Raw genomic sequence first — 25617 nt, forward strand, 5'->3', positions numbered from 1 at the left:
TTCATGTTGGGCACACTTCTTTTAGTGAAATTGAGCATGCTCAGTTTCACTAAAAGGACTGTGTGCCGGACGTGAGGGGAAGAGAGAGCAGGGTAGGCCAGCGCTGGACAAAGTCTTCAGCTGGTGGGGGTTGGGGACCCCCACCAGCCAAGGTATTTGCGGTGGTGGTGCTTCAGCTGGTGGAGATTGGGGACCCCTGCCAGCCAATATTTATTTATTTATTTGGATTTTGCTCACATCTTTTTCAGTAGTAGCTCAAGGTAAGTTACATTCAGGTACACTGGAAATTTCTCTGTCACAGGAGGGCTCACAATCTAAGTTTGTACCTGAGGCAATTGAGGGTTAAGTGGCTTGCCCAAGATCACAAGGAGCAGCAGGGATTTGAACTGGCAACCTCTGGATTTTAAGATCGGTATGTTAGCCACTAGGCCACTCCTATGTACAGTAGTGGCAGTGGGTGGCAAGGGGGAGGGGCGGCAGCAGAGGTGGGGCAGTGACCAAAATGTGCCCCCCCCCCCCCACTTTGGGCTCTGGCCCCCTCTCACCTCAAGGTCTGGGTATGCCCCTGCCACACACTACCCCAATACTGTCAGGATAGCACTGGGGCTGTTTATGCTGCTGAAAATCAGTGGATGACTCTGTCAGCGGCACTTATCTGGAATATAAGTGCATTTGAATATAGGACCAATCCTTCCTACCAGCCTTCTCCTGAACCTGTCTGTCAGAATGTCTAGAAAAGATATTTCTGTCAGGCACGGCAGGTACAAACTGGTAAGCACAGTTAGTGAGACAGAGGGGTGCCAATCTTCAGGGGGCGCGAAAAACTGCCACTTCCCAAGCACTGCCTTACCTGTTGCACCAGCCCTTCAACATCATGGCCCCTTCTGATCTTGCTTCCAGTTGCTGCCCTTGCAGTTGCCTCTGCTGCCACTGCTTGTACTGGTACCTGTGCTCATGCTCAACCACTGGGTCCACTGATGGCAGCAGCAATCAAACACTTCCTGCCCAATTTGCTCTCAGCTCCTGAAGGCCCAACCTGGTCCCATCCCTTGACAACAGGAAGTATGCATCAGAGGGGGTGGGACCAGAGAGGGCTTTCGAGAGCTGAGAGCATATGGATAGGAAGTGTGAGATTACTGCTTCTCTCAGCGGCCCCTCGAGTTGAGCGCAGTGGCAGACAGCAGCAGCTATGGCAATTCAAGGTAGAATGCAGAAGGATACTGGGATGGGGGAAGGGAAGGGAGGAGAAGGCAGCCCCTCAATCCGAGCGCAGGTACCAGCAGTGGCAGACAGCAGCAGCTATGGCAATTCAAGGTAGAATGCAGAAGGATGCTGGGATGGGGGGAAGGGAAAGGAGGGGAAGAGACTCTGGACCCACAGAAGAAGGGAGGGAGGGAAGGAGAGAGAGAAATTATGGACCACAGGGAGGGGGAGGGGAGGGGAAGAGAGAGAGAGAGAGAGAGAGAGACAGACAGACAGATGCTGGCCCTGGGGTGGGAGATGCATGATTGGAGAGAAAAGGGAGAGGGGGCAAGCTGGGCATGAGGTGGGCAGTGGCGTAGCCAGAAGGCAATTTTTGGGTGGGCCAACGGGTTAGATGGGTGGGCACTAGACAGTGGTGTGCTGGTAAATGTTTAACAGCAGGCTCTCTCCCCAGTCCACCTCTGCGCCCCCCCCCCCCCCCAATCCACCTCTGTGCCTCTCCTCAAAATTACAGAGCTGGCTATAGCCGGGGAGACAGCCTTTGGAGGGGGGGGGGGCAATGCATTACTCTCTCCAGGAAAAAAAATTAAATGATCCCAGGTTCTAATCTAATTCATGTTTAATGTGGGATAAAATGTCATAAATAAGTAAATAAATATAAACTTTTATCGTTGAGCACCTGATTCTCAAAGTGGACATATTCCAAACACTATAATGAAAATAAAATGATTTTTTTCTACCTTTGTTGTCTGGTGACTTTGTTTTTCTGATCATGCTGGCCCAGTATCTGATTCTGCTGTTATCTGTCCTCTTAACTCCATTTCCAGGGCTTCCTTTCCATTTATTTCTTTACTTTCCTCCTTTCTTCTTCATTTCTTGCCCTACATCCATAAGTAAAAGCTGGGCCCTCCGGACACTTGACTGTCCACTGGATCCAGCTTCTGCCTATTTTCTCCATCCATGAGCAGTTTTTCTCCTCTCTTCCTTTCCCCTCATCTCATCTCCTTTTTCTCTCTCTTCCCTCCATCCATGTCCAGCATTTCTTCTCTCCCTTCCTTCCCTCTCCTCCATCCATGTCCAGCATTTCTCCTCTCTCCCCTCAATTCATGTTCATCTCACTTCCTTTGTCTTTCCTCCCCTCCATCCATGTCCAGAATTTCTTCTCTCTCCCATTCATCCATGTGCATCTCCTTCCTGTCATACCCTACCCTCCACTCAATCCATGTCCAACAATTCTCCTCTCTCCCTGCCCTCCATCCACCCATGCCCAGCAACTCTCCTTTCCCCTGACCTCCATCCATCCATATCTCTTCTCTCCCCTGCCCCCCTCCATCCATCCATACCCAGAAATTCTCTTCTCTCCCCTGCCCCAGTGGCGTACCAAGGGGGGGCCGGTGGGGGCGGTCCGCCTTGGGTGCACGCCGCTGGGGGGGTGCCGCTCGCCTGTCGGCTCTTCGTTTTCATGCTCCCTTTGCCCCGGAACAGGTTACTTCCTGTTCCTGGGCAGAGGGAGCATGAAAACGAAGAGCCGGCAGGCGCGCGGCACCCCCCTCCCCCCCAGCAGCGTGCACCCAGGGGGGGGGGGTTCTTTCGCTGGGGGATCGGGGGTTCTTTCACCGGGGGGGGCGTTGCGCTGTTCCGTGGGGGCGCCGCACCCGGGGGGCGGGGCGCATCGGCGATCCGCCCCTGGTGTCAGCCCCCCCTAGGAACGCCACTGCCCTGCCCTCCTCCATCCATCCATACCCAGCAATTCTCTTCTCTCCCCTGCCCCCCTCCGTCAATCCATACCCAGCGATTCTCCTCTCTCCCCTGCCCTCCCCTCCCGCTCCCATCCATGTCCAGCGATTCTCCTTTGCCCCCATCCTCCCCTCCCATTCATATCCACCTGCCCGCCCTCTTCTCCCCCCCAACATCCCCCTTTCTCTTCCTGCCACAGTGCCACCCTGTATGCCATGGTTTAAATCTTTTTTACCTCCGTCGAAGTTGCCACGTCATTGAAAGCCCTGCCCATCAAGCCTTCCCTTCGTGAGTTCGTTCCCTCAGAGTCCTGCCCTCGCGGAAAGAGGAAATGACGTCAGAAGGCGGGACTGAGGGAACAAACTCACAAAGGGAAGGTTTGATGGGCAGGGCTTTCAATAACGCGGCCACTTCGACGAAGGTAAAAAAGATTTAAAACCGCGGGGAATATTGGGTGGGCCTGGAGAGAAAGTGGCTACGCTCCTGGAGGAGGGACAAAGAAAAGATGCTGGATAAGGAGGGAGAATAGGGACAGGGACACAGAAGGGCAATGCTGGATGGAGGGGAAGAGAAGAGGAAGGGGGGAAATGGCACATGGATGGAGGGGAGGGGAAAGGAAGATAGAGGGAGGAGATGCACATGGAGGAGATGGGAAAAGAGAGGGAAGAACTACTGCACATGGATGGAGAAGGGAAAGAGAGAGCGGAGATGCTGTGCAGAGGAGATACCGTGCAGGGATGAAGGGGAAGAGAAGGAAAAATGCTATGCATGAATGGAGGAGAGGGGAAGGGAAGAAATAGGGACATTTTGCACATGGAAGGAAGGGAAGGAAACAGAAAGGGGAAGTTTTTACTCTTTCTGTCCTGTCATAAAATTGGCATTCCTTTCCTATTCCTATTTAGTGTTGTACACCACCTTGATTTGTTGCAAAAGGCAGTATATCAAGCACCCTAATAAACATATTCACATGGAAGGAAGGGAAGGGAAGAGAGCAATGGAAATGCCGCACATGGATGGAAGAAAAGTGGAAGGGAAAGGGTAGATTACAAATAGAAGGAAACTGACAATGAAAGATCAGTGCCAAAGATGGATGTAGGGCAGGAAGTGATGAAGAAATAGCACATGGTCAGGGGTCCTTCCAAACAGAGTTATGAGCACAGAAAAGGAAGAGAACCAGAAACTGGGAACAAGATGATTTAAAAAATCAAATCATCAGACGAAAGTATGAAAAATAATTGTATTTCCAGGTTTGTGATAGAAATATGTCAGTTTTGAGAATTTACGTTTACTATCTGTATATATTGCACTGTACAGGAGGAAATGCATTTGGTGTTGTGCTGCAAGCAGAGCCTGGAAATCAGGGGTTCAATTTAAATATTGTCTACATTAGTACTTTTAGGGGCCCTTTTACAAAGCCGCTTAGGTGCCTACTCACGCCCAATGCACATCTGTTTTGAGTTACTGCTCAGCTACCGCGTGGCCCTTGTGGTAATTTCATTTTTGACGCGCGTCCAATAGGTGCACCGGAAAATATTTTTATTTTCTGACACGCTGGTGGTAATCAGCATTTTACGCGTGTAGACCATTACCACCCAGTTACCGCGTGAGACCTTACTGCTAGGTCAATGGCTGGTGGTAAGGTCTCAGACCCAAAATAGATGCACGGCAATTTTCATTTTGCCGCGCGTCCATTTTTGGCAAAATTTTTAAAAAGGCATTTTTTACAGGTGCTCTGAAAAATGATTCTGTGTGCACCCAAAGCACGCATCTACACTATCACAGGCCGTTTTTCAGCTCACCTTTGTAAAAGGGCCACTCTGTAGTCATGTATCCTATATTTGAAGAGCAGCTATCTGTATTCTGCATGTGTAACTGAGGACCAGTGTTCCAGTGGGGATGGATATTGGCACACATTTGTCAGTGTTATGGTCTCACGTAGAAAGATATTTTATTGGATCTCCTTCAGCCTTTTTGGACCCAAAGCAGTCTTGACTTAAATATTAACAAGGACCTCTTGTGTGGGATGGGGGTGTTTGGGAATCAGGATGTGTGGGAGTAAGAGTGGTTTTAGTGGGAAAAAGTTACTATCAGGCTCATTTTCAAAAGAGATAGACATCCAAAAAGTGACATAAGTCAACATTTGGACATTTATCTCACAGAAACGTCCAAATCAGTATTATCAAAACCTCTTTTTGGACATCAGAAGACGTCCAAGACTAAAACTTAGACGTTTTGAGGTAGACTTGTTTCTATTAAAAAAAATAGCTGCACTGGGAATCAAACCCACTCCCCAATGATCAAGGTCTGCTGCATTAAGCACTAGGCTACTCCTCTACTCCACACAAGAACTGACCCAAATGACCAGATGACTACTGGAGGGACTCAGGGATCACTTCCCCTTACTCCCCCAAGTCACAAACCATTTTTCCAAACAGCACTTTCAAAAGGAAAAGATAGACTTTTTTGTAGAAAATTACCTTTCCTGTTCTGATTTACAAAAAAGTCCGAATTCAGACTTAGGTGTGATATCCAAAAATGCTCCTTGTGCATTTGACTTGCCCAAGGTCACAAGGGGCAGCAGTGGGAATTGAAACCATGTTGCCAGCATCAAAGCTCTCTGCACTAACTATTAAGCCACTCCTCCTCTGTTTTGGATTGCTTGCATTTGGACATCTTTTGTTTGGAAAGGGACCAAAACAAAGGCAGTCCAAATCACAAAGACGTCCAAATCACAGGACGTCCATAGTATTTTCGAACACAAAAGATAGACGTCCATCTTTTTCGAAAATGACCTTCTTTCCTGTTCGGAATTTGGACGTCGTTGTAAAACGTCCAAATTCTGACTTAGACTTTTCTTTTGAAAATGCCCCTCCCTGTGTGCATGTGGGTTTAGTGAATGAGTAAGGTTTGGTGAGGATATTTGCAGGATATGTTGAGCAGGGCCGGCGCAACACGGTAAGCACGGTATGCACGGCAGAAGGGGCGCCAGCATTCGAGGAGCACCAGTAACTACCATGCATACCCGTTGTGCTGCTGTCCACTGGCCACTGCCACTGCACACTACAGCCCTCCCAAGACCTACCTTGAAGGCCAGGGCCCGCCCTGGTGGTGTAGTGGCCTCTGCGGGCAGGAAAGAATCCCACTATTTCCTGCTTGCTGCAGCTACTCCTTCTCTTGTTTGCTCTTCTTTGCTGTGGGCGGCGCCACCGTGTTTTAAAAATGGCTGTGAGGCTTCCAGCAGGAGTCGGACTGTCTAGTGTGTGGAAGTTGTGGTATGCAGGAGGTGGATGATGGCGGCAATGGCAGCAACTGCAGTGGGTGGGGGGTGGGGCGGCAGGTTTCGACACAGTATAAGACAAACCAATGGAATGCATTAGGAGCTTATAGCCCATTTAGTTATGTTTTAAGCAAATGAGAGATCGGCATGAAATGAAATATTTTTATTATTTTGACTTATGAAAGCCACTTATCCCTGAAACATGATCAAAACAGAATAATCCATTTTGTACAAGAGGTGAAGATGTGATTCCATGTGCCTTAATGAAAAGAGAGTTTATTTTTACTTCCAATCTTTATAACACCAGGCTTCCCAAGGCAGATTACAGCTACAGTTAAGATGAACCCATCAGTAAACAGGATATCCTCACTGAAATTCGGCCATACTGTATTGTATAGAACAGTGTAGAAAAGGAGCACAAAATATAGCCTTTATTAGTGTTGGTTCCACCAGCTACAATACTTTTAAGTAGTTTTAGTGATATTCAATGTTATTTCATGATATTTATATCAAGCAGAAAAAAGTAGAGCAATGGAACCTCTTGCAGATGGTGTTGTTCAGAACAAAGTTTATTAAAAATTCTTCCAAAACAATGAGGACGACCCAACACGACTCGTGTTTCGGCCTTACCGGCCTGCATCAGGGGTCTAGGAATTTGTTATTCAATGCATATTCCTAGACTAGTCATCAAAGGGTTAAACTTCCACTCAGAACAGATTTCCGAACACGGATGCAGCGATAATTGCTGTATCTGTATGCAAAAAATATCTACATATGGGAAGCTTTCAAATATATTAAAAAGCCGTTGAGTGAAGAAAAAACACACTTTTGCATTTCACCTTTTAAGGCACTGGGCTGAAAAAGGGAGCAGGGTGGGAGAAGGGGGGAGGGAGAAAAGAGAAAGGAGATGCTGGACCGGGGAGGGGGGGCATGGGAAGCGGGTAGATGGAGATGTTTTTATATGAGGTGTATGATGTGATAAGCATCCTTCTAAGACTATTGCTGACAACTGAGAGCGACATATGTGCCTAGTTAGACATCAGTGAATTAATCGCTAATTTCGTAAACAGGAAAGCACAAAAAGCTAAGTGGTTGCAACCTTTTGTAAAACCTTTTAATTAAATAGCATCATGTGAACACAGTTGGTAAAGGAGTTTTGGGAAAAGGGGGGGTATGTGACCTACTATTAATATTAATGAGAGAAGAAGGCACCGGTTTATAGATTGCAGGGGGACATCAGAAACCCTGGCACCAACCCTGCTGTCAGGCTTTATATTTTTTTCTAATTTGCCCCATAAGGTTATGAAATTATCACTAAGTACATTAAGCAGATTTTTTTTCCTCGCTGAGGGGGCCCAGCTGTGAAGAGCAGTGAGTTCAATCAGTGTGAATGGTTTTCTATTCTATTTTATTCTATTAGTGAGAGTGATCCTGTCCTATCATTTTATGGCGTTCTGATTTTAATTTCTTTTCAATATGATTTTATTGTTAACCGCTTCGACTTGTCTGACAAAAGAAGCGGTATATCAAATTAAATAAATGATAAACCTGAAGATGGTAAAACTGCACCAACAAATCCCAGTCCCCAGAAGGAACTGTTATATAGGCGATCCCATCATAACTGGGTTATAAAGAAAGAAAGAGATGAGACTCACATTTAAATGCTTTCCACATGCCCACTCCATTCTGATGGTTCTCCCTGTCAACCCAGGGCATCAGGTCAGTCTGGAGCAGGGGCGGACTGACCAGGCAACCAAGCAGTGCCAGAGGGCCCAGAGGCTCCCCCCTCCGACACTGCCACACACTACAGCCCCCCCCCCCCAAGCCTCAATAGGTCCTCCCCGGTCCCACCTTGAAGGGCCCTGGTGGTCTAGTGGCCTCTGAGAAGGCAGGAAAGAACAACACTCTTTCCTGCCCACCGCAGCTATTCTGCCTGGTGCCACACCCTCGTGTTTTAAAAATGGCTGATGAGACTCCCCACTGTAGTCTCATAAGACTGCCGTGGGGAGTCTCGGCAGCCATTTTGAAAACACGCCGGGTAGAATAGCAGTAGTGGGCAGGATAGAGTGGCGTTCTTTCCTGGAGTGGAGTGGAGTGGAGAGGAGAGGAGTGGAGTGGAGCAGTAGCCTAGTGGTTAGTGCAGTGGACTTTGATCCTGGGGAACTGGGTTCAATTCCCACTGCAGCTCCTTGTGACTCTGGGCAAGTCACCTAACCCTCCATTGTCCCAGGTACAAATAAGTAAACCGCTTTTATTGTAGTTGGAAAAACCACAGAAAGGTGGTATATTAAGTCCCATTCCCTTTCCCTAAGTCCCATTCCCCTTTCCTGCCCTCGAAGAAACACTAGACCACCAGGTCCCTTCAAGTTAGGACTGGGAAGGGCCCACTGAGGCTCAGGGGACTGTAATGTGTGGTAGGGGAGCAGCAGCTGCAGCACTAGGGAGGGCTGAGGTGTGTAGAGCAGTGGCCAGGGAGGGTCCAATGACCTTCACTGCCCAGGGACCTAGATCACTGTCATTCTGCCCCTGGTATGTAGAAAAGGACTCCCTCTGAGCAGCAAAAGCCCACACAGCTGAAATGGATGCTTACCTGCCAAAGTCTCCACAAGAGCAGATTTTTTTATTGTTGTTGTTTTGGATCTAGCCTGGCATGAATGCTTTCCCAGCAGTGAAACAAAAACCGGATATCATCAAATTGTTACTGTAGGATCAAATGTCACTAGCAGCTACACATCTGAAAAGAAGACGCCTGCCAGTAATGAAAAATAGAGCTGACACATCATTTTCTATTCTATCAAAAGGGGCAAAGGACACTTTTAAAAATATTGTGCACATCTGTGCCTCATTCTGAACATGTAAAATAATGCAGAATGAGCAGAGATTGCCAATAGCCAGTACCTATATTGCTCATGGAGGCATGCATATCTGAAGATGCAAATTTGGAAACCAATACATTAATCTAATACAGTTTTCTATAGTGGCTCCCTGATTCCCAATCATTAGGAGCAGAGATGCAATTTCACTTTTGAATGATCCTGTGACTGCAGAGGTGACTCAACTATCCCTGGTGCTAGGTAGGCCACTCCTTTGAAGGCCATGGTTCCAGGATGCTCAAGTTACCTCACAGCCATCCTTTCTATTTATCCAATGATTTTCTGTAGCTGTTCTGCCTAGTTTCTTGATTACCATCGAAAGCACGAGGGACCACGTGCAAACTGAGTTATGAACAGACCCATAATTATAGGTATTGGCACGATCAAGTCACAGCCAGCACCATGAAAAGGGTCAAAAGTAGGGAACTGAAAGCACCCCTAGCAAATATAATACTATAGGGAAAAAAGTAAGCTACACAAAGCAAATACAGCATTTTGACATTAGTCTCTCTATTTTCATCTTATGCTTAATTAGGAACATCCTGAGGGAAAGGTCTGCATGGATATTCTAGATCTTTAATTGTTGTATATCATGTTAAAATGACAGACTCTATGCAAGTCATCACAATTTCAGGTTAGAAACGGTGTCCATGTGGCTAGAGCTGCTTTGCATTGCCCAGGCTGAACACATCTTATACTGAAGACAGACTGAATGCTTTAAAGCTGGAAGATGCAAAACGTGTGTGTAAGGGGAGAGAGAGGAGGGGTTATCAAAATTTTGTTTCATGCAAGTATTTCTGTAAATTCCTAATAAATCTATCCCAGGGTTTTCATTTGCAGAAGACTCCAGTGTGCCCTCGCAACTGTCAGTTTGGCTGTTTTTGCCTCCCCTTCCCTATTTGTTTTAATTTGTCATACTTCTCTTTTCTTATTTTTAAAAGCAGCTTTATTCCTTATATTTCCTTTAACTATACATTTACCTTGTATGTGTTAATTCCCCACTCCTCTCCTATGTATAGTGTGACACATTCGGAAATTATATTTGCTTCAGGTTTCACTGTCAGTTGTTTCTGTGCTTTGGAATCCTTAAGAAACACATATTTTTATCTTTAACTTAATTGAAGGGGAGGAGGGGTAGAGATGCAGAAAACAAAGAAGAGGAAGAATTTTAGAATAGAAATGTATCTGTTAATTGGTTCAGGTGCTGTCCATTTAACATTATGAGGAACAAGAGGGGCGGGGTTAGAAAGGCAGTCAGATTCATGCTACTGCTGGTATGGTTCTAATGTGACCTGTGCATCACTGGGGGAATGTGGTTATTTGAACTCACTGCTATTGATATTAATGATGAGTTAATCTTTGCATAAATGTGGAGTGCCTTTAAAGACAGAGTGAAGGAGCGAGGTACAAGTGATGAATCCAAGTGGGTAAAACAGTAGTACACTTTAGTGCAAGGACTCGACACAGCTGTGTTTCAGCGATGACTGCTGCATCAGGAGTCCATCAACCTTTATGCAGTGGATTCATACTAAGGTGCAAGAATCCATCTTGTTTTAGCAGGTGGGTTACATAGACAACCCACAAGCATGCAATGATCATGGGCTATCAGGCTTTTAGCTTTCATCCTTCCTTTGAGTGTTCTATGTGCCTGATAACCTGTGATTACTGCATGTTTGCGGATTGTCTATGTAACCTACCTGCTAAAACAAGATAGATTATTATACCATAGCATTATTCCACTGCATAAAGATTGATGGACTCCTGATGCAGGTGTCGTCACCGAAACACGGCCACGTTGTCCTTGCAGTAAAGTGTACTACTGTTTTTACCCACTTGGATTCATCATTTGTAGCTCACTCCTTCACTCTGACTGTATCACCCCGTGAGGTTCCTGCTTGATCCTCCTTTTTTGTTCCTGTGCCTTTAGAGACACAATAGAGCATTTGGCAGCAAATACTGCCAGATTTATCTGGGAAATGTTGCACTCAGATAAAGTGATCTTCTGTATAGAGGTGTAAATGGAAAAAATCTTTCATGTGGTTTTGGTTTTGTTTCATTCACACTTTTTTTTTTTCATTTCATCTGATCTCAGCATTTTAGCATGACAAATGAAACGAAACAATAGTTTTATTGCTTCTTTATTTCATATAGGAAGTAAGACAAAAAGAAACAAATCTCACTGTGATTTCCCAGATATATAACAATACATTCCCTACTACCATATAATGTACACTAGGCATAAGGAAAAAGGCCTTTCCTCTTTCACCCTCTTATGATTTCCATATATTTCATTAAGGGGCACCTTATAATGAGATATTGAGTCAGTTGAACAGAGCCTATCATGACTCAGTTGGTAGTCCATATTTATTAAATTCTCTCACTGTGTAATAGGTACTCTGTTGACAGTCTGAGTCTCAAGATTCTCATATCCTCCATGACTGCTCTGCTCCCTGAGTACAGATATACATTTTATAAAAATAGGGTTTGAAAGAATGAACATATAGAGGTTAATACTGAAAAGTGCTTATGGAATTGGTGACCATTGTCAGCTTCGTAAATGCTTTCTTTAAAACAATTTCAGCACTTGAACAGATAACTTTCACCATTAAGAGAGGTGGTTATCCAGCTGTGTTAGGACACTAATCCATGTTATTTGTCCCTGAACACATATTAAAGGGCTCTAACGCTGGTTGCAGTGCTCAAACATAGCATTAGTTAGGTCAGTGTTTCCCAAGTCGGTCCTGGAGTACCCCCTTGCCAGTCAGGCTTGCAGGATATCCACAATGAATATCCATGAAATTGATTTGTATACACTGCCTCCATTCTATGCAGATCATTTTCATGCATATTCATTATGGATATCCTGAAAACATGATTGGCAAGGGGGTACTCCTGGACCGACTTGGGAAACACTAAGTTAGGCGTTCCACATTATGTAGTAACGAGACGCAAAACATGAAAATACATGTAAATCATCCCATTACTATGGAAACACAATGACACAACTTGCAGTGTGTACTGGGTGCATACCACAAGCTACTTTATATCCAGTAAAATATCCCCAGCTACTGGCCAACCCCATACCTGAAAATGTCTGGTCCCTAAATCATAAGACCCTCTCCCAAGGCAATAACACCTCCCATGCTGCCCCATCAACCCTGGTGTCTAGTGGTTGGGGCAGGAGTGATCCCCAGTCACACTTGCCCTGCCAGCTCCTTCATCCAAAATAGCACTGGTGACCTCTAGCAGTAGTCTTCGATACTACTGTAACAGGTCATGTTTCTGTATAAGGACTGCATATATCTTCCCAGTCTAGGTCCAAACATTTGCATCAGCTCATCCACAAACACATATGTGGTTATATACCTGATTACATTAGTATTCTATGACAATAAGTAGGTGTCTACTTTTCTTTATAGAATTGGCTCTAAATAGTCCCCTTCCTGGTTCTTAAAATTGGGCATTCCCCTAGAACAAGATTAGGATTCTAAAGAAGTATTATTGTAAGAAAAATGTTTCTCTTTGTGGCTGACCCATTCAGGTTTTCATGGATGTTGCATGTACCACACATATGTGGAGAAAGGGGAAAGGGAAAGGGGGGAAAGGGAATGGGACTTTTATACTGCCTTTCTGTGGTTTTTCCAACTACATTCAAATTGGTTTACATATTATATACAGGTACTTATTTGTACCTGGGACAATGGGGGGTTAAGCAACTTGGCCAGAGTCACAAGGAGCTGCAGTGGGAATTGAGCCCAGTTCCCCAGGATCAGAGTCTACTGCACTAACTACTAGGCTACTCCTCCCTCCAATTAAAAAAAAGTGGATCCATGCAGTGGAAGTCATTTTTTTTTTCTTTCACAGTACCCATGTAGGTGCTTCATTAATTCTCAAGATACAAAATATGTTTTCTTTGATCCAGTACAACAACAAAGACATTTCTCAGTAGGGGGGTTGTATAATGAATCTATTGGTAGGTTACTATTAATGGCTGATAATAGCAAGTGTAGGTTACTGGATAAGTTACCAATTTAAAGTTATAAATGTGTTCTTGGCAAGTCCATTTGAATGAAGGATTGCTGAAAATCTGCATAAAATAAAGCTATTAAGGTATCCATTTAACTTTCTGGGTTTGCCATGCCACTGAAAATTGACTTCATAGGTTTTAATGGAGAGACAGTGGGAGATTTATTTTTATTTATTTTTATTACATTTGTACCCCGCGCTTTCCCACTCATAGCAGGCTCAATGCGGCAGGCAATGGAGGGTTAAGTGACTTGCCCAGTAGAGATGAGTATTGCAATTGTGATATTTATTAATGGGTTTAGGGGCCCTTTTACCAAGCTGTAGTAAGTACTAACGCGTGCTACTACAGCATAAAATGGCAGACCGCAGGATGCGCTGATGTGTCCTGCAGTAAGTTGCAAATATGCACATGCTACTCACATGCTAAAAGATATTTTTTTATTTTTTTAGCACAGGGTGTATGTCTGGGGGTGGAGAGTGGGCGTTTCTGCAGATCAGCCCAGTTACATTACCGTGTGCTGATTAGCACAAGATTAGCACATTAGCCCTCACCTACAAAATAGGTGACATTAAGGGCTCTCACGCTCATTTTTGTTACTGGCCATGTGCATGGCCATTAAATTGGGAAAACAGAAAATTGGCCCCACGATAAAAAATGGCCTTAGCCTACGGGAAAGATCTGCATAAGAGCATGTTAAGGCCACTTTTTGTCACAGCTTTGTAAAAGGGCCTCTTAGATTTTTATGTGTTATTCTCTGCATTGGTGTTTGAGAGAAAGGTAGATAATCATTTTCAAGAAATAAAATAAAACAGCTAGTATTGGGGGGGTTTCATAATTTGGAAGACATATTTGAAACTATTTTAATAAAATATAGACTAAACATTGAGTTGATTGATAATTAAAGTGAGTGTTTGTTTCAGGGAGGATTCACAGCTGACTCCTTATGACCCACCCTAATATTTCAGAAATCTACAGAAAAGATTGATGACAATAACCTACTGCACTGTATTTATTTTAAAAATTATGGCCAGGAACTCTAAAATATCTATAGTTGTGAGTTCAAAAAATTGTCAGTAGAACCACCGAAGCTCATTTCTTATCCTTTTACAAACAGTTGCAGTACAAATGTTTGAACAGTACTTCTTGTACAATCAACCCCCCCCCCCCCCCCCCCCCCCCCCACTGTTTACAAAGCCGCTCGGCAATGCCGACTCAGCCCACTAGCGAGTCTTTATAAAAAAGGGGGGAAATGTATTTGGTCATTTGTCTGTTGACATGATAGTCAGTGTCATCCAAAATGGATTTTTTCTCGTCTGTTGTTTTTCTTCACAGAGTTATTTTATTCCCACAACAGTTTTCCCATCTAGTAATTTCACTGTTTGATTAAGTAGAGGAGTGTGGTAGCCGTGTTAGTCCACTCTTAAGGTTATCAATAGAAATCAAACAAAATAAAACATGGAAAAGAAAATAAGATGATACCTTTTTTATTGGACATAACTTAATACATTTCTTGATTAGCTTTCGAAGGTTGCCCTTCTTCCTCAGATCGGAAATAAGCAAATGTGCTAGCTGACAGTGTTTATAAGTGAAAACATTCAAGCATTACTGTGACAGTCTGACAGGGTGGGAGGAGGGAGGTGATTAAAAAGTCTAAAAGCAAGCAATAACACCTAGGCATAGTAAAAGCTTGGGTTATATGTTGTCAAATAAGTTTGTCAACTCATAACAATAAGTTACAACGTTTGGATGATGTCAAGATGACCACTGGCCTTAGTACGAAGATTGTTCTATAATAGGAAACCCAATAGGTGTCTGGATCTCCCATCACCCCCCTACTGGAGGCAACCAGCATCTCTTTCAGGTGCATTTAATTCTTGCAGCAACAGCAAATTTGTCTGAGAGGCACATCCTCATCTGCCACTCACCAAGACCAGACTGTATTAAATTTTTATATTTATTGACATTTCATTACCATAATTGACTGCACTTGGTTTCTTAGTAGAAGGCAGAGGGCTGCCTCCTAAGCAGGAGAACTGGTCCCCCGAGTAGGATTTGCAATTAAAAACAAGGCAGAATGGATTTTTTTTTTAATTTTGTAAATATGATGAGTTGAATTTTCAGCCTTAACTAGAGAATACTAGCCCTACAGATTCCTTTTTCAGGAGTAAAAAAAATTACAAGTCAGTGAAAACCCGACCCCCAAAGGTGTCAATCAGCGTATATAAAATCAACTGTGCATAAAAAAGGTTTGCTGAGCTTCAGTTCAGAATAGACATTCCCATTAAATAGAGTGCAGCTCCATCTGCTTTGTCTATATGTCAATAATATCTATAGAATTTAAAATGTAATGGTTGCTTAGTTGCATTTTCTTAAATTTTCTGCATTGATCATGTAAGAGGAGAGTGGCGCAATTTCAATAAATATACCCAAATCTCCTTCACTTCACTACCTGCCCAGCCCTATCACACTGCATAAATCAAAACCAGGTGTCACCTGTTGCAGATAACCTGGGCCTCTGCTCACCTTAAATAATTGTTATTTCAGTATCCTGGTCTGCCATGTTATGTAATACAGAGAGCCACAATGCACTGGTATTAGAGAATGACATGGGGACGGGGAGCCACAGTAACCGCAGGGATGGGGACGGGGACAGATCCCACGGAGACGGGGCAGGGATGAGGACAGAGCCCACAGGGATGGGGACGAACGTTGTCCCTGTGTCATTGTCTAGTTGGTAGGGTAGAGGGTGGCGGTGGTGGGAAGGAGGGTTATTATAGCTGCTCATTGTTATTATTGTTTTCTATTTGTAATTTATACACCGCAGTTGCACAGCATATTGTTCCTTTTTATACTTTAATAAAAAGATTTAAATATAAAATCATAAGTGTTCAAGGCTTCTGTAGATGAGCCTATGGGGACAGAGCGGAGACAGGGACAGAACCTGCGGGGACGGGGCGGGGATGGAGACAGGGCCTGCGGGGATAGGGCAGGGACGGAGACAGAACCTGCGGGGACGGGGTGGGGACAGAGACAGAACCCATGGGGACGGGGCAGGAACGAGGACAAACTTTGTCCCCGTGCAATTCTCTAACTGGTATCCCATCATTCTAACATCTACCTTCCGTCATGCTTGTTTCAGAGACATTCATGATTTGGTTCATATGAGACTAAGTGAATATATGATAAAAAATTTTGAATAAATAAAGAAAAGCGGAGCTATGATTATGCGATCTTCTAATATAGCTGCTGAATGAAAATTGAAAGCTCAATATTGTAACTTTGGTTATTTTGATCAACAGCTGATTTGAATAATTTTTTTTTAATTCTTGGAGAGATAATTAAGAGGTATGAGGATAAATCATAATTAGAATCATCCCGCTCAATATTCAGCTAACAGCAGTCAGTGTTTTTTTTTTAAATGCTGACTGCAATGGGCTGACTTAGACCCGTAGCACTGCATATCCAGGCTCTAGCCACACTCTGGTCATGCCCAGAATCCAGCCTGGTACCCCGTTACCTATCCAAATAGTGGTCTAGCTATCAGGTTTTCCATTACGTGTGCTGCTCCTCCAGAACCTACTCCCCCCACCCTCCTGTAAGCCCCTCAGGTTCAATAGGCAGGTATGCCAGGTAGTAGCGAACATCAGTCACACCTGCCCATGGCAGCTGTGACCTGTAGCAGGAATGTAGCATTCAGCTTTCCATGAGATTACTGCTGGAAGACGCAGACACCATTTTGCATCCAGATCTAGCCTGGGCAGGAGCAACTGGATTCATTACTGCCTGGCCTACCTCTGTAGACCACCAGGAACCTTATGGTAGGCCCAGAGAGTCTATTGGGGGAGTGCACAAGTGGTCTTCAGAAGGGGGGGGGGGAGCTCATGGGGCATTGGGAGTGGAGAGTAAACTTTTGTTGGATGGGGTCAGGAGGGGGCCAGTGCTGTTGTTAAGAAGGTCGGGAGGGGGGTGAACACTTGTTGGGAGGGTCCAGAAGAGATAAGATCTTGTCTGGAGTGGTATCAGAAGAGGGAATCCTTTTGGTGAGGGGAGGGGTGTTAGGAGGGGAGAAAAGACAGATTTTCAGGCTGTTAACTGGAAATTATGCAGGTACCGACCAATATTCAGTACTGGCAACCAGATAAGACTGTACAAAAGGCAGTCTTATCTTTGGCTGCTTGGTTAAGCAGATGCCAGTACTGGGTCTGAAAGGAGCTACATAATTATTGAAAGAAATACAAATGTGAACAAAACTTAAGGGGCCCTTTTATTAAGCTGTGGTAAAAAGGGCACTGCGCTAGTGGCTGGGACCGTTTTTGCCGCACACTGAGGCCCTTTTTACCGCATCAGATAAAAAAGGCCAAATAAAAGACATGGCCATGTGGTAAGATTGCTCTTACCACATGGCCATGCAAGGGGAGCACTTACCGCCACCCACTGAAGTGGCGGTAAGGGCTCCCACGCTAACCCGATGGTAACCAGTTAGTGTGCGGCATTGCCCGATTACTGCTGGGTAACCCCTATGGAAATATTTTTTGAATATTTCTGCTAGCACTTGAAATGCCGTTTGATGGGGGTGGAACTACTGCCGCTGCCCGTGTTGGGCTGTTGGTAGTTCCGAAATAGTGAGCGGTAAGGCCGCATTGGGCTTATTGCCACTTAGTAAAAGGGTCCCTCAGTTAGCTGTTCAGAAACCTAAGAACTATAGCAATTTATTACATCAAAGAAATATATTTCCAATGGTGTGCTGGTAAATATTTAACAACGGGCTCTTTCTCCAGACATAACCAGCCCTGCAATTGGGGGGGGGGGGGGGGGGGGAGCAGGGGTGGACTTGGGGGCAATGCATTTTCTTTCCCCCTCCCATGCTGGCATACTAGGCATATCTTTGATGGCAGGTAGTGGAGTGGAGGAGTGGCAGGCATGAGGAGTGGCCTAGTGGTTAGTGTGGTGGACTTTGGTCCTGGGGGACTGGGTTCAATTCCCACTGCAAGCACAGGCAACTCCTTGTGACTCTGGGCAAGTCATTTAACCCTCCATTGCCCCAGGTACAAATAAGTACCCGTATCTAATATGTAAGCTGCATTGAACCTGCTATGAGTGGGAAAGCATAGGGTACAAATGTAACAAAAAAAAATAGATGGGCTGCTACTTGTTTCTGGCTCTGAGCAGCATGCAAGGGGGTTCAAGCCCAAATTTTGGGAGCCAATTGTTAAAGTAGCCATGGGGAGCCTACTTTAACAACCGGCTCCCAAAATTCTTAAAAACTTAACAGGCGAGCTGGTGCGAGCTGGCTCCAGCACACCACTGAATATTTCTATAAAGAGCTTTCACTTTGTGGAAAAAAAAACCAAAAAGCTAAAACAAAACCTGATTTTAATATATGTATTTCACTTCTAGGTTTTATTTTTGTTTGTTTGTTTTTAGCATCCTTAACTGAATCCTTGTCTGGTATTTATATAAAGTAATCTTCTGTTTTACAGGTGGATAATGCGCTAATAGCTTCCCAAGCAGGAGCCACGCTAAATAATCTTATCAGTCACGCACAAGAGCTGGTGGCAAAACTTCGCTCTCTACAGTTTGATCTACGGGAATTTGTATGTCTCAAATTCTTGGTGCTCTTTAGTTTAGGTAGGTAATCCTTCTATCCTTGTCTTCCAGATCTCATAGGGAGCAATTCTATAATTTGGCACCTCAATTTAAGCGAAGCAGACCTTTAAGAAAGCAGTCTTTATTAACTCTTTAAAACTCCCAGGTGTCAAACAGGCTGAGGAACTGTATTTTTTGCCTATGACGCAGCTGTCTGGCGAAACATGGCCATGTCGGGCAACGCAGTTTGACACCTGGTAGTATTCAGGAGTTAAGGAAGACTGCTTTTCCATAAAGGTCTGCTTCTCTTCTGTTCTCCATCTCAGATATTGTGGACCGCTTGCCTTGTTGTTTTCTGACTTCAATTTAAGTGCCACGGTGGGGCACATGGCACCAATTCTATAGCACTTAGGCACGCCTAAGTCAACACTAGCACAAAACCGTGTTGATGTGCCAAAATGTAGGCATGCCCATTCATGACAGGTAAATGGCTAGTGTAAGTTAGCGTGCCTAAGAGCGCCATGGAATGTGCACAACTGGTGGTGTTCTGTAAGTTGTGCGTATTGCTTGGCAGTGCTTCTAAGCTCCGCCCATGTGTACACCCCCTCACAGTTACGCACTAAGGGGGCCTTTTACTAACAGGTTTGCTGCGCGGCAACTTGGAGCTACGCTCAACGCGGCCTCCAGCAGTAGTTCTGTCTCGAGCGTACGCCATTTCCAGCACAATGAAAAATGTTTACAGTGCGCTAACCTGGCAGTAATCTTACTGCTGGGTTACCGCGGGGGTCCTTACTGCCACCTCAGTGGGTGGCAGTAAGTACTCCCCACCGCATGGCCATGCGGTAAGAGTACTCTTACCGCATGGCCATTTTTTTAGGGGCTTTTTACCCGCGTGTGAAAAAGGGCCCTGACGTGTGAGAAAAACAGCCCCAGCCGCTACCATAGGGCCATTTTTTACCGCAGCTTGGTAAAAGGACCCCTAACCTCCTAATTCTGTAAAAGTTGCCAAAACTTGCGTGGGCAAATTTGCACACACAATTTAACTAAATGACATGCTCATTAGCACCAATAATTAGCTTTTTAACAAGCAATATTGGCACTAATTAAATGTGCATTAAATGGATCAGTGCCTAAAATTTACGCGTGATTTGAAAAAGGGGGTGCGGAAATGAGAGGGTCATGGGCGGAACAGGGGCATTCCTAAAATTAACACATGTTATAGAATAACGGGGATATGCACCTAATGTAGGCACCTACATTTGCACCATGTTTTATTTGGGGCAAATGGCAATGCTTAAAGTTAGGCATGATTCCCAGGCATAACTGCTAGTCTATAAATCATGCCTAACTTAAATCACGGCGTATAGAATAACGCTTTTCTCGGCACTGTTTTTTTTTTTTTTTTGCACAATATAAAGAATTTAGCCCTAAGCAACACTGGTGCATACTTTATAGAACAGCGCCTAGCACATATATGCATAAATGCCAATTACCGGTGCCTCTGAAGCACGTAAGTCCTCGCATTCTGTAGACTACGCATGCACTTGGCGCCTAGCAGTAGATGACAAGTTATAGAATGAGGCGGATAATGTTAAATATTCATTGTATTTCTACAGTGTCTGAAATGCTACATTTCTAGTCTCCATTTTGATGTTTCTTCATTGACTTGATGTACCGCTTTACTTTACAGAATTTGGGGCCCCTTTTACAAAACAGTGGTAAGCCCAACACGGGCTTACTGCTCACTAACAAAGAAATTACTGCTGGGCTACTGCAGCAGCCCAATGGTAGTTCCTACCCCAGCGCACCGTCATATCCGGTGCTATAAAAATATATTTGTTTTTGTAGCGCCAATGTGTACCCGACAGTAATCAGGCAGTGCAGCGTGCAGCCCGGTTACCGCCGGGTTAGCCTGGGAGCCTTTACTGCTACCTCAATGGGTGGTGGTAAGGGCTCTCCCCCCCCCCCCCCCGAAATGGCCACGTGGCAAGTGCTGTACTTGCCACACCGCCATTTCCAGCAGAAAAGAAAGACTGACCTTTTACCTGGTTGCAGTAAAAGGGGGCCTCGGCGTGCGTCAAAAACACAAGCCGATGCCAGCGCAGGCCCAAATTTTCCGCAGCTTGGTAAAAGGGGCCCTTGATTTTTCACCACACCAATAGCTCAAGGTGAATTGCAATAAAATAATCAAGCTACAGAACTTGTAAGCATTGTCAGACTACCACAATAATTATATAAACCATCCTAATCTAGATACCTCTTGCTACCCCCCAGAAACTCCCCCCCCCCCAAGAAACTCCTAAAAAATGTTTTCTGATAAAGCCAGGACTTCAAGGATTTCTTAAATATTAAGAAATATTCTTTCTTTCATAGATTATAAGGAACAGAGTTGGTTTTCTATTCAAATTACATAAGAGACACAGAGCTCATTTTACAAAGCCATGCTAGTGATTCTGGTGCGGCAAATGCGACAAAGCCCATTCAATTCCTATGAGCTTCGTCATATTTGCAGGGTGGAGACTGTAGCACGGGTTTGTAAAAGGAGCTCACAGTGACACATGGGATCCTGAATGATTTTCAAATATCAGAGCAATTACAGAGTTAATAGAAGTGCAGCTGCAGAACCGGCTCACTCAGAAATCACTGCTAAGATTTTGTTTATAATTTTTTGAATTATTTCTGCCAAACCTTTTGCTACCTGTAAAATAAAACTGTATCATCCCTTATACATGGCAGAGATATTTTGTGCTGCTGTTACACTAGTGTAGTTTGCCCAAAATACGTTCAGTACTTGTTGCACTAAAATACTTTCTGAAGGATGTCCTTAATTCAGTATTTCTTTCATTACTGCAACAAATAGAGCACGGTGTACAGATTATCCAAATCACTTCTTTTTTGAGTTAAAATCTTTTTTATTGAATAGTTATAAAAAGACATATAAAATATAACAAAATAATCATGTAACACAGTGACATAATAAGTATAGCATTAAGGGGCCCTTTCACAAAAGGGTGGTAGAAGTATGCCAACTGGCATGTGACAATTCAGCCCCACTGCCGGGCTCCCCTGGGAGTTCTGACTCCCACCATGCACCAAATCCAGCGCTAGAAAGTATTTTTTCATTTTCTAGCACCGGGAGTGTGTCTGTCGGTAATGGCTATCTCTGGAGCCCCTACGGCCTCCTAAACAGGAGGCGGTAAGGGCTCCCCCAGGAAATGACCTTGCGGCACGTGGTTAACTTACCGCACAACCATTTCCTTCCTTAAAAGAAAAAAGACCTTTTACCAGCAGTGGTAAAAAGGTCCTCGGCGCATGGCAGTCCTGTGTACCAATGTCATCGCAGGGCCCCTTTTACCGCTGTTTGGTAAAAAGGACCCCCTAAATGTTTGCAAAAGGCACATCATCGATATCTGAATATAATATATTATTCTACATTCTGATAAGACATTGTCCAATTTATTGTTTACTGTTTATTTATGCAATTAGATTTCCAAGACAGATATGTTTCGTAACAATAGATTAAGCATAAGGAATTCCACTGATAGTAAAGAATTATTTTTTCATTCTGTTGCAATAGTTTTTAAAGCTATAGCCATCATCATATCATACGGCCGGGGTGTTATCTGGCGGTAATTGGGCAGTGTTGTGCGCTATCTCATGACTGCCAGGTTAGTGCAGGAGTCCTTACCATTATCTAAATAAGTGGCGGTAAGGGCTTCCCCTGGAAATGGCCGCACGGCAAGTGTTTACTTACTGCACAATCATTTCCTTTTCCTAGCTTTTTACCTACTGTGGTAAAAGGGGCTGTGGTGCATGGCAAATCCATGTGCCGATGCTACCGCAGGGCCCCTTTTACAACAGCTTGGTAAAAGGAGCCCTAAGAGAGGTTCTAATGCTAGAAAAAACAATAACGGGGAGAGTGGGCAACCTTGTCTAGTCCCTCTAGTGGTAATGAAGGGTGAGGCAAGAGTAGAATTAACAAGGACCCGAGTCGTAGGGTTGGAATACAGAATTTTGACCAGGTTTATAAAGCAATCCCCTATCTGGAACCAATGCATAACAAAAAAATTAAAATTTCCATTCAATATAATCAAAAGCCTTCTCAGCATGGAGGGAAACCACACAAGCTGGTTCCCCTAGATGCTGAGCCCTAACATTCAGAAAAATCTAGTATTATCTTATCTGCCTCTAACAAATCTAGTCTGTGAAGGATGAATGAGTTTGAAAGACGGACTGCCAATATTTTAGCGTATATCTTACAGTCATAGCGAACTAGGCCTGCAATTCTTAGTAAGCAGGGGATCTCAGCCAGGATTGGGAAGTACAGTGATTGCTGCCTCAGTAAAAGAACCACTGTGTTGTTTATTTTCGACAAAGAAATTATAATAAACTATATAATTTGACAGAAAGATATGAGGTCATATGTTGATAAAATCCAATAGGTAAGCCATCACCTCCAGGTGCTTTCCTAGTTTTAGAGGCAATGGCTTTATTAATTTCAGATAACGTGAGTGGCTTATTTAAGGATGTGTTATCAGTAGATGATAAAGTAGGTTTGCTAAGCTTATTAAGGAAAGTATCAATCTGATCTTTTGTAGGAGCCTTCCTAGACTTATATAAATCAGCATAATATTGTGGAAAAGAGAGAGGAAATTTCATTTGGTTTTGTCAAAAGCACTTCATCATTTTTGTATGTGATTAGCTCTTTAGATAGCTAGCAAGAGTTCTACCTGCCTTGTTCATTCCATCACAATATACCACTTGTTGTGATAATAATCATAAACCCATGTTGTTACTCAATAAGTGATCCAATGGGAATTTCAGTTTTTGGATATTTACCAATATATCATGAGAATGAGAGTTGCTGTGATATTTTAGCTCAAGAGACTTTATAGCAGATTCAAGTTGAGAATTTCTTTTTTGGCAAATGGAAAATTTAAATATTTCCCCTCTTATATAATCCTTAAAAGCATTTAAATCACTTTTGCTGATTACTTTCCAGATAATAATATTTATTTGATTTGATATATCGCACATGGCTTACAGATAAAAAGATAACAACAAAGAGGGTCTTTTACTAAACCATGGTAGCGTTTATAGCTCATGGTAGAAATCAGCTGGCGGTAAACATTGAAACTCCCATTATATTCCTATGGGCGTCTCAGCATTTACCACCAGCTGATTTCTATCACCTGCTAAAAATGCTACTGTAGCTCAGTAGACCCCCAAAATGAATGATATAGAAATTCCAGTAGCCGATCAGCCAGCATACTATCCTGCTTATAATCGAAAGAGAAAAACCCCTATATTGCGACCCAAATCGGGAGATGGGCGTCTTTCTCCTGTGGGCACCCAAATTGGTATAATCGAAAGCCAATTTTGGGCGTTTCCAACTGCAATCCGTCGTGGAAACGGGTAAAGTTGACGGGGTCATGTCAGAGGCGCGGTGAAGGCAGAACTGGGGCATGGTTATCGGCTGAGGAGAGATGGGCGTCTTTAGCTGATAATCGAAAAAAAAGGCGTTTTTACCGCGATTTTGGGTCACTTTTAGTGGACCCTTTTTTTTCACGAACAAGTCCCAAAAAAGTGCCCCAACTGACCAGATGACCACTGGAGGGAATCGGGGATGACCTCCCCGGACTCCCCCAGTGGTCACTAACCCCCTCCCACCAAAAAAAACCCCACTTTAAAAACTTTTTTTCCAGCCTCTATGCCAGCCTCAAATGCCGTACCCACCTCCATGACAGCAGAATGTGTTCTATCCTGTGACAGCCTTTCCCTGGTTCTGATGTGGCTCTCGGGTGAGTGTGACTCCTTTTCTGTTATGCGCACTGCAGAGTCACATCAGCAATACATTGTGGTCAGTGTAGGGTATTGGGCTCCGTGATTCCACTAGCTTGTGGCAAATGCTCACGATGTTGGTAGTTGGTAGGCAGGGCCGTGCTGATACGGTAAGCGGGGTAAGCACCGCAGGAGGGCGCCGCCGCGGTGCTTACCCTCGCCACTTACATGAGCTCCACGCCGCCGAGGCCTTTAAATCTTTTACCTCCGGTCGCAGCAGCGTCAGTGAAAGCGCTGCCGACGTCTCCCTTCCCTTCACGCTGGTTGGTTCCCTCAGTGTCCCACCTTCTTCTGACGTCAGAAGAAGGCGGGACACTGAGGGAACCAACCAGCGCGAAGGGAAGGGAGACGTCGGCAGCGCTTTCACTGACGCTGCTGCGACCGGAGGTAAAAAGATTTAAAGGCCCAGGGTGCGGAGCTGAGGTAAGGGAAGGGCAGAGAGGCATGGATGGGAGGGCAGAGAGGCATGGATGGGAGGGCAGGGCCCAGGGAGAGGACAAATTGCTGGAAATGGAGGGGAGGGGAGAGAGGAGGATTGCTGGCTATGGATGGAGGAGGGAAGGGCAGAGAGGGACAAGGATGGACATGGATGGGAGGGCAGGGCCCAGGGAGAGGAGAAATTGCTGAAAATGGAGGGGAGGGGAGAGAAGAGGATTGCTGGCTATGGATGGAGGAGGGAAGGGTAGAGAGGGACAAGGATGGACGTGGATGGGAGAGCAGGGCCCAGGGAGAGGACAAATTGCTGGAAATGGAGGGGAGGGGAGGGGAGAGAGGAGGATTGCTGGCTATGGATGGAGGAGGTAAGGGCAGAGAGGGACAAGGATGGACATGGATGGGAGGGCAGGGCCCAGGGAGAGGAGAAATTGCTGAAAATGGAGGGGAGGGGAGAGAGGAGGATTGCTGGCTATGGATGGAGGAGGGAAGGGCAGAGAGGGACAAGGATGGACATGGATGGGAGGACAGAACCCAGGGAGAGAGGAGAAATTGCTGGAAATGGATATAGAGCAAGAAATGAAGAAGAAAGGAGGAAAGTAAAGAAATAAATGGAAAGGAAGCCCTGGAAACGGAGTTAA

At 44.6% G+C, this 25617-nt stretch overlaps 1 protein-coding gene across 3 annotated transcripts in view; it reads left to right on the forward strand.

The window, feature by feature from the left end:
* NR5A2 (nuclear receptor subfamily 5 group A member 2) overlaps window positions 1-25617 on the forward strand; it is a 258807-nt gene that overhangs the window by 180848 nt on the left and 52342 nt on the right. For all 3 annotated transcript variants that reach the window (XM_030207288.1, XM_030207290.1, XM_030207289.1), the window contains one exon: window positions 18598-18745. In XM_030207288.1, coding sequence (XP_030063148.1) covers window positions 18598-18745 — 148 coding nt within the window. The remainder of the gene's footprint in view (window positions 1-18597; window positions 18746-25617) is intronic.

Source organism: Microcaecilia unicolor, chromosome 6 (genome assembly GCF_901765095.1).
Source record: "Microcaecilia unicolor chromosome 6, aMicUni1.1, whole genome shotgun sequence".
NCBI classification, from domain to species: domain Eukaryota; kingdom Metazoa; phylum Chordata; class Amphibia; order Gymnophiona; family Siphonopidae; genus Microcaecilia; species Microcaecilia unicolor.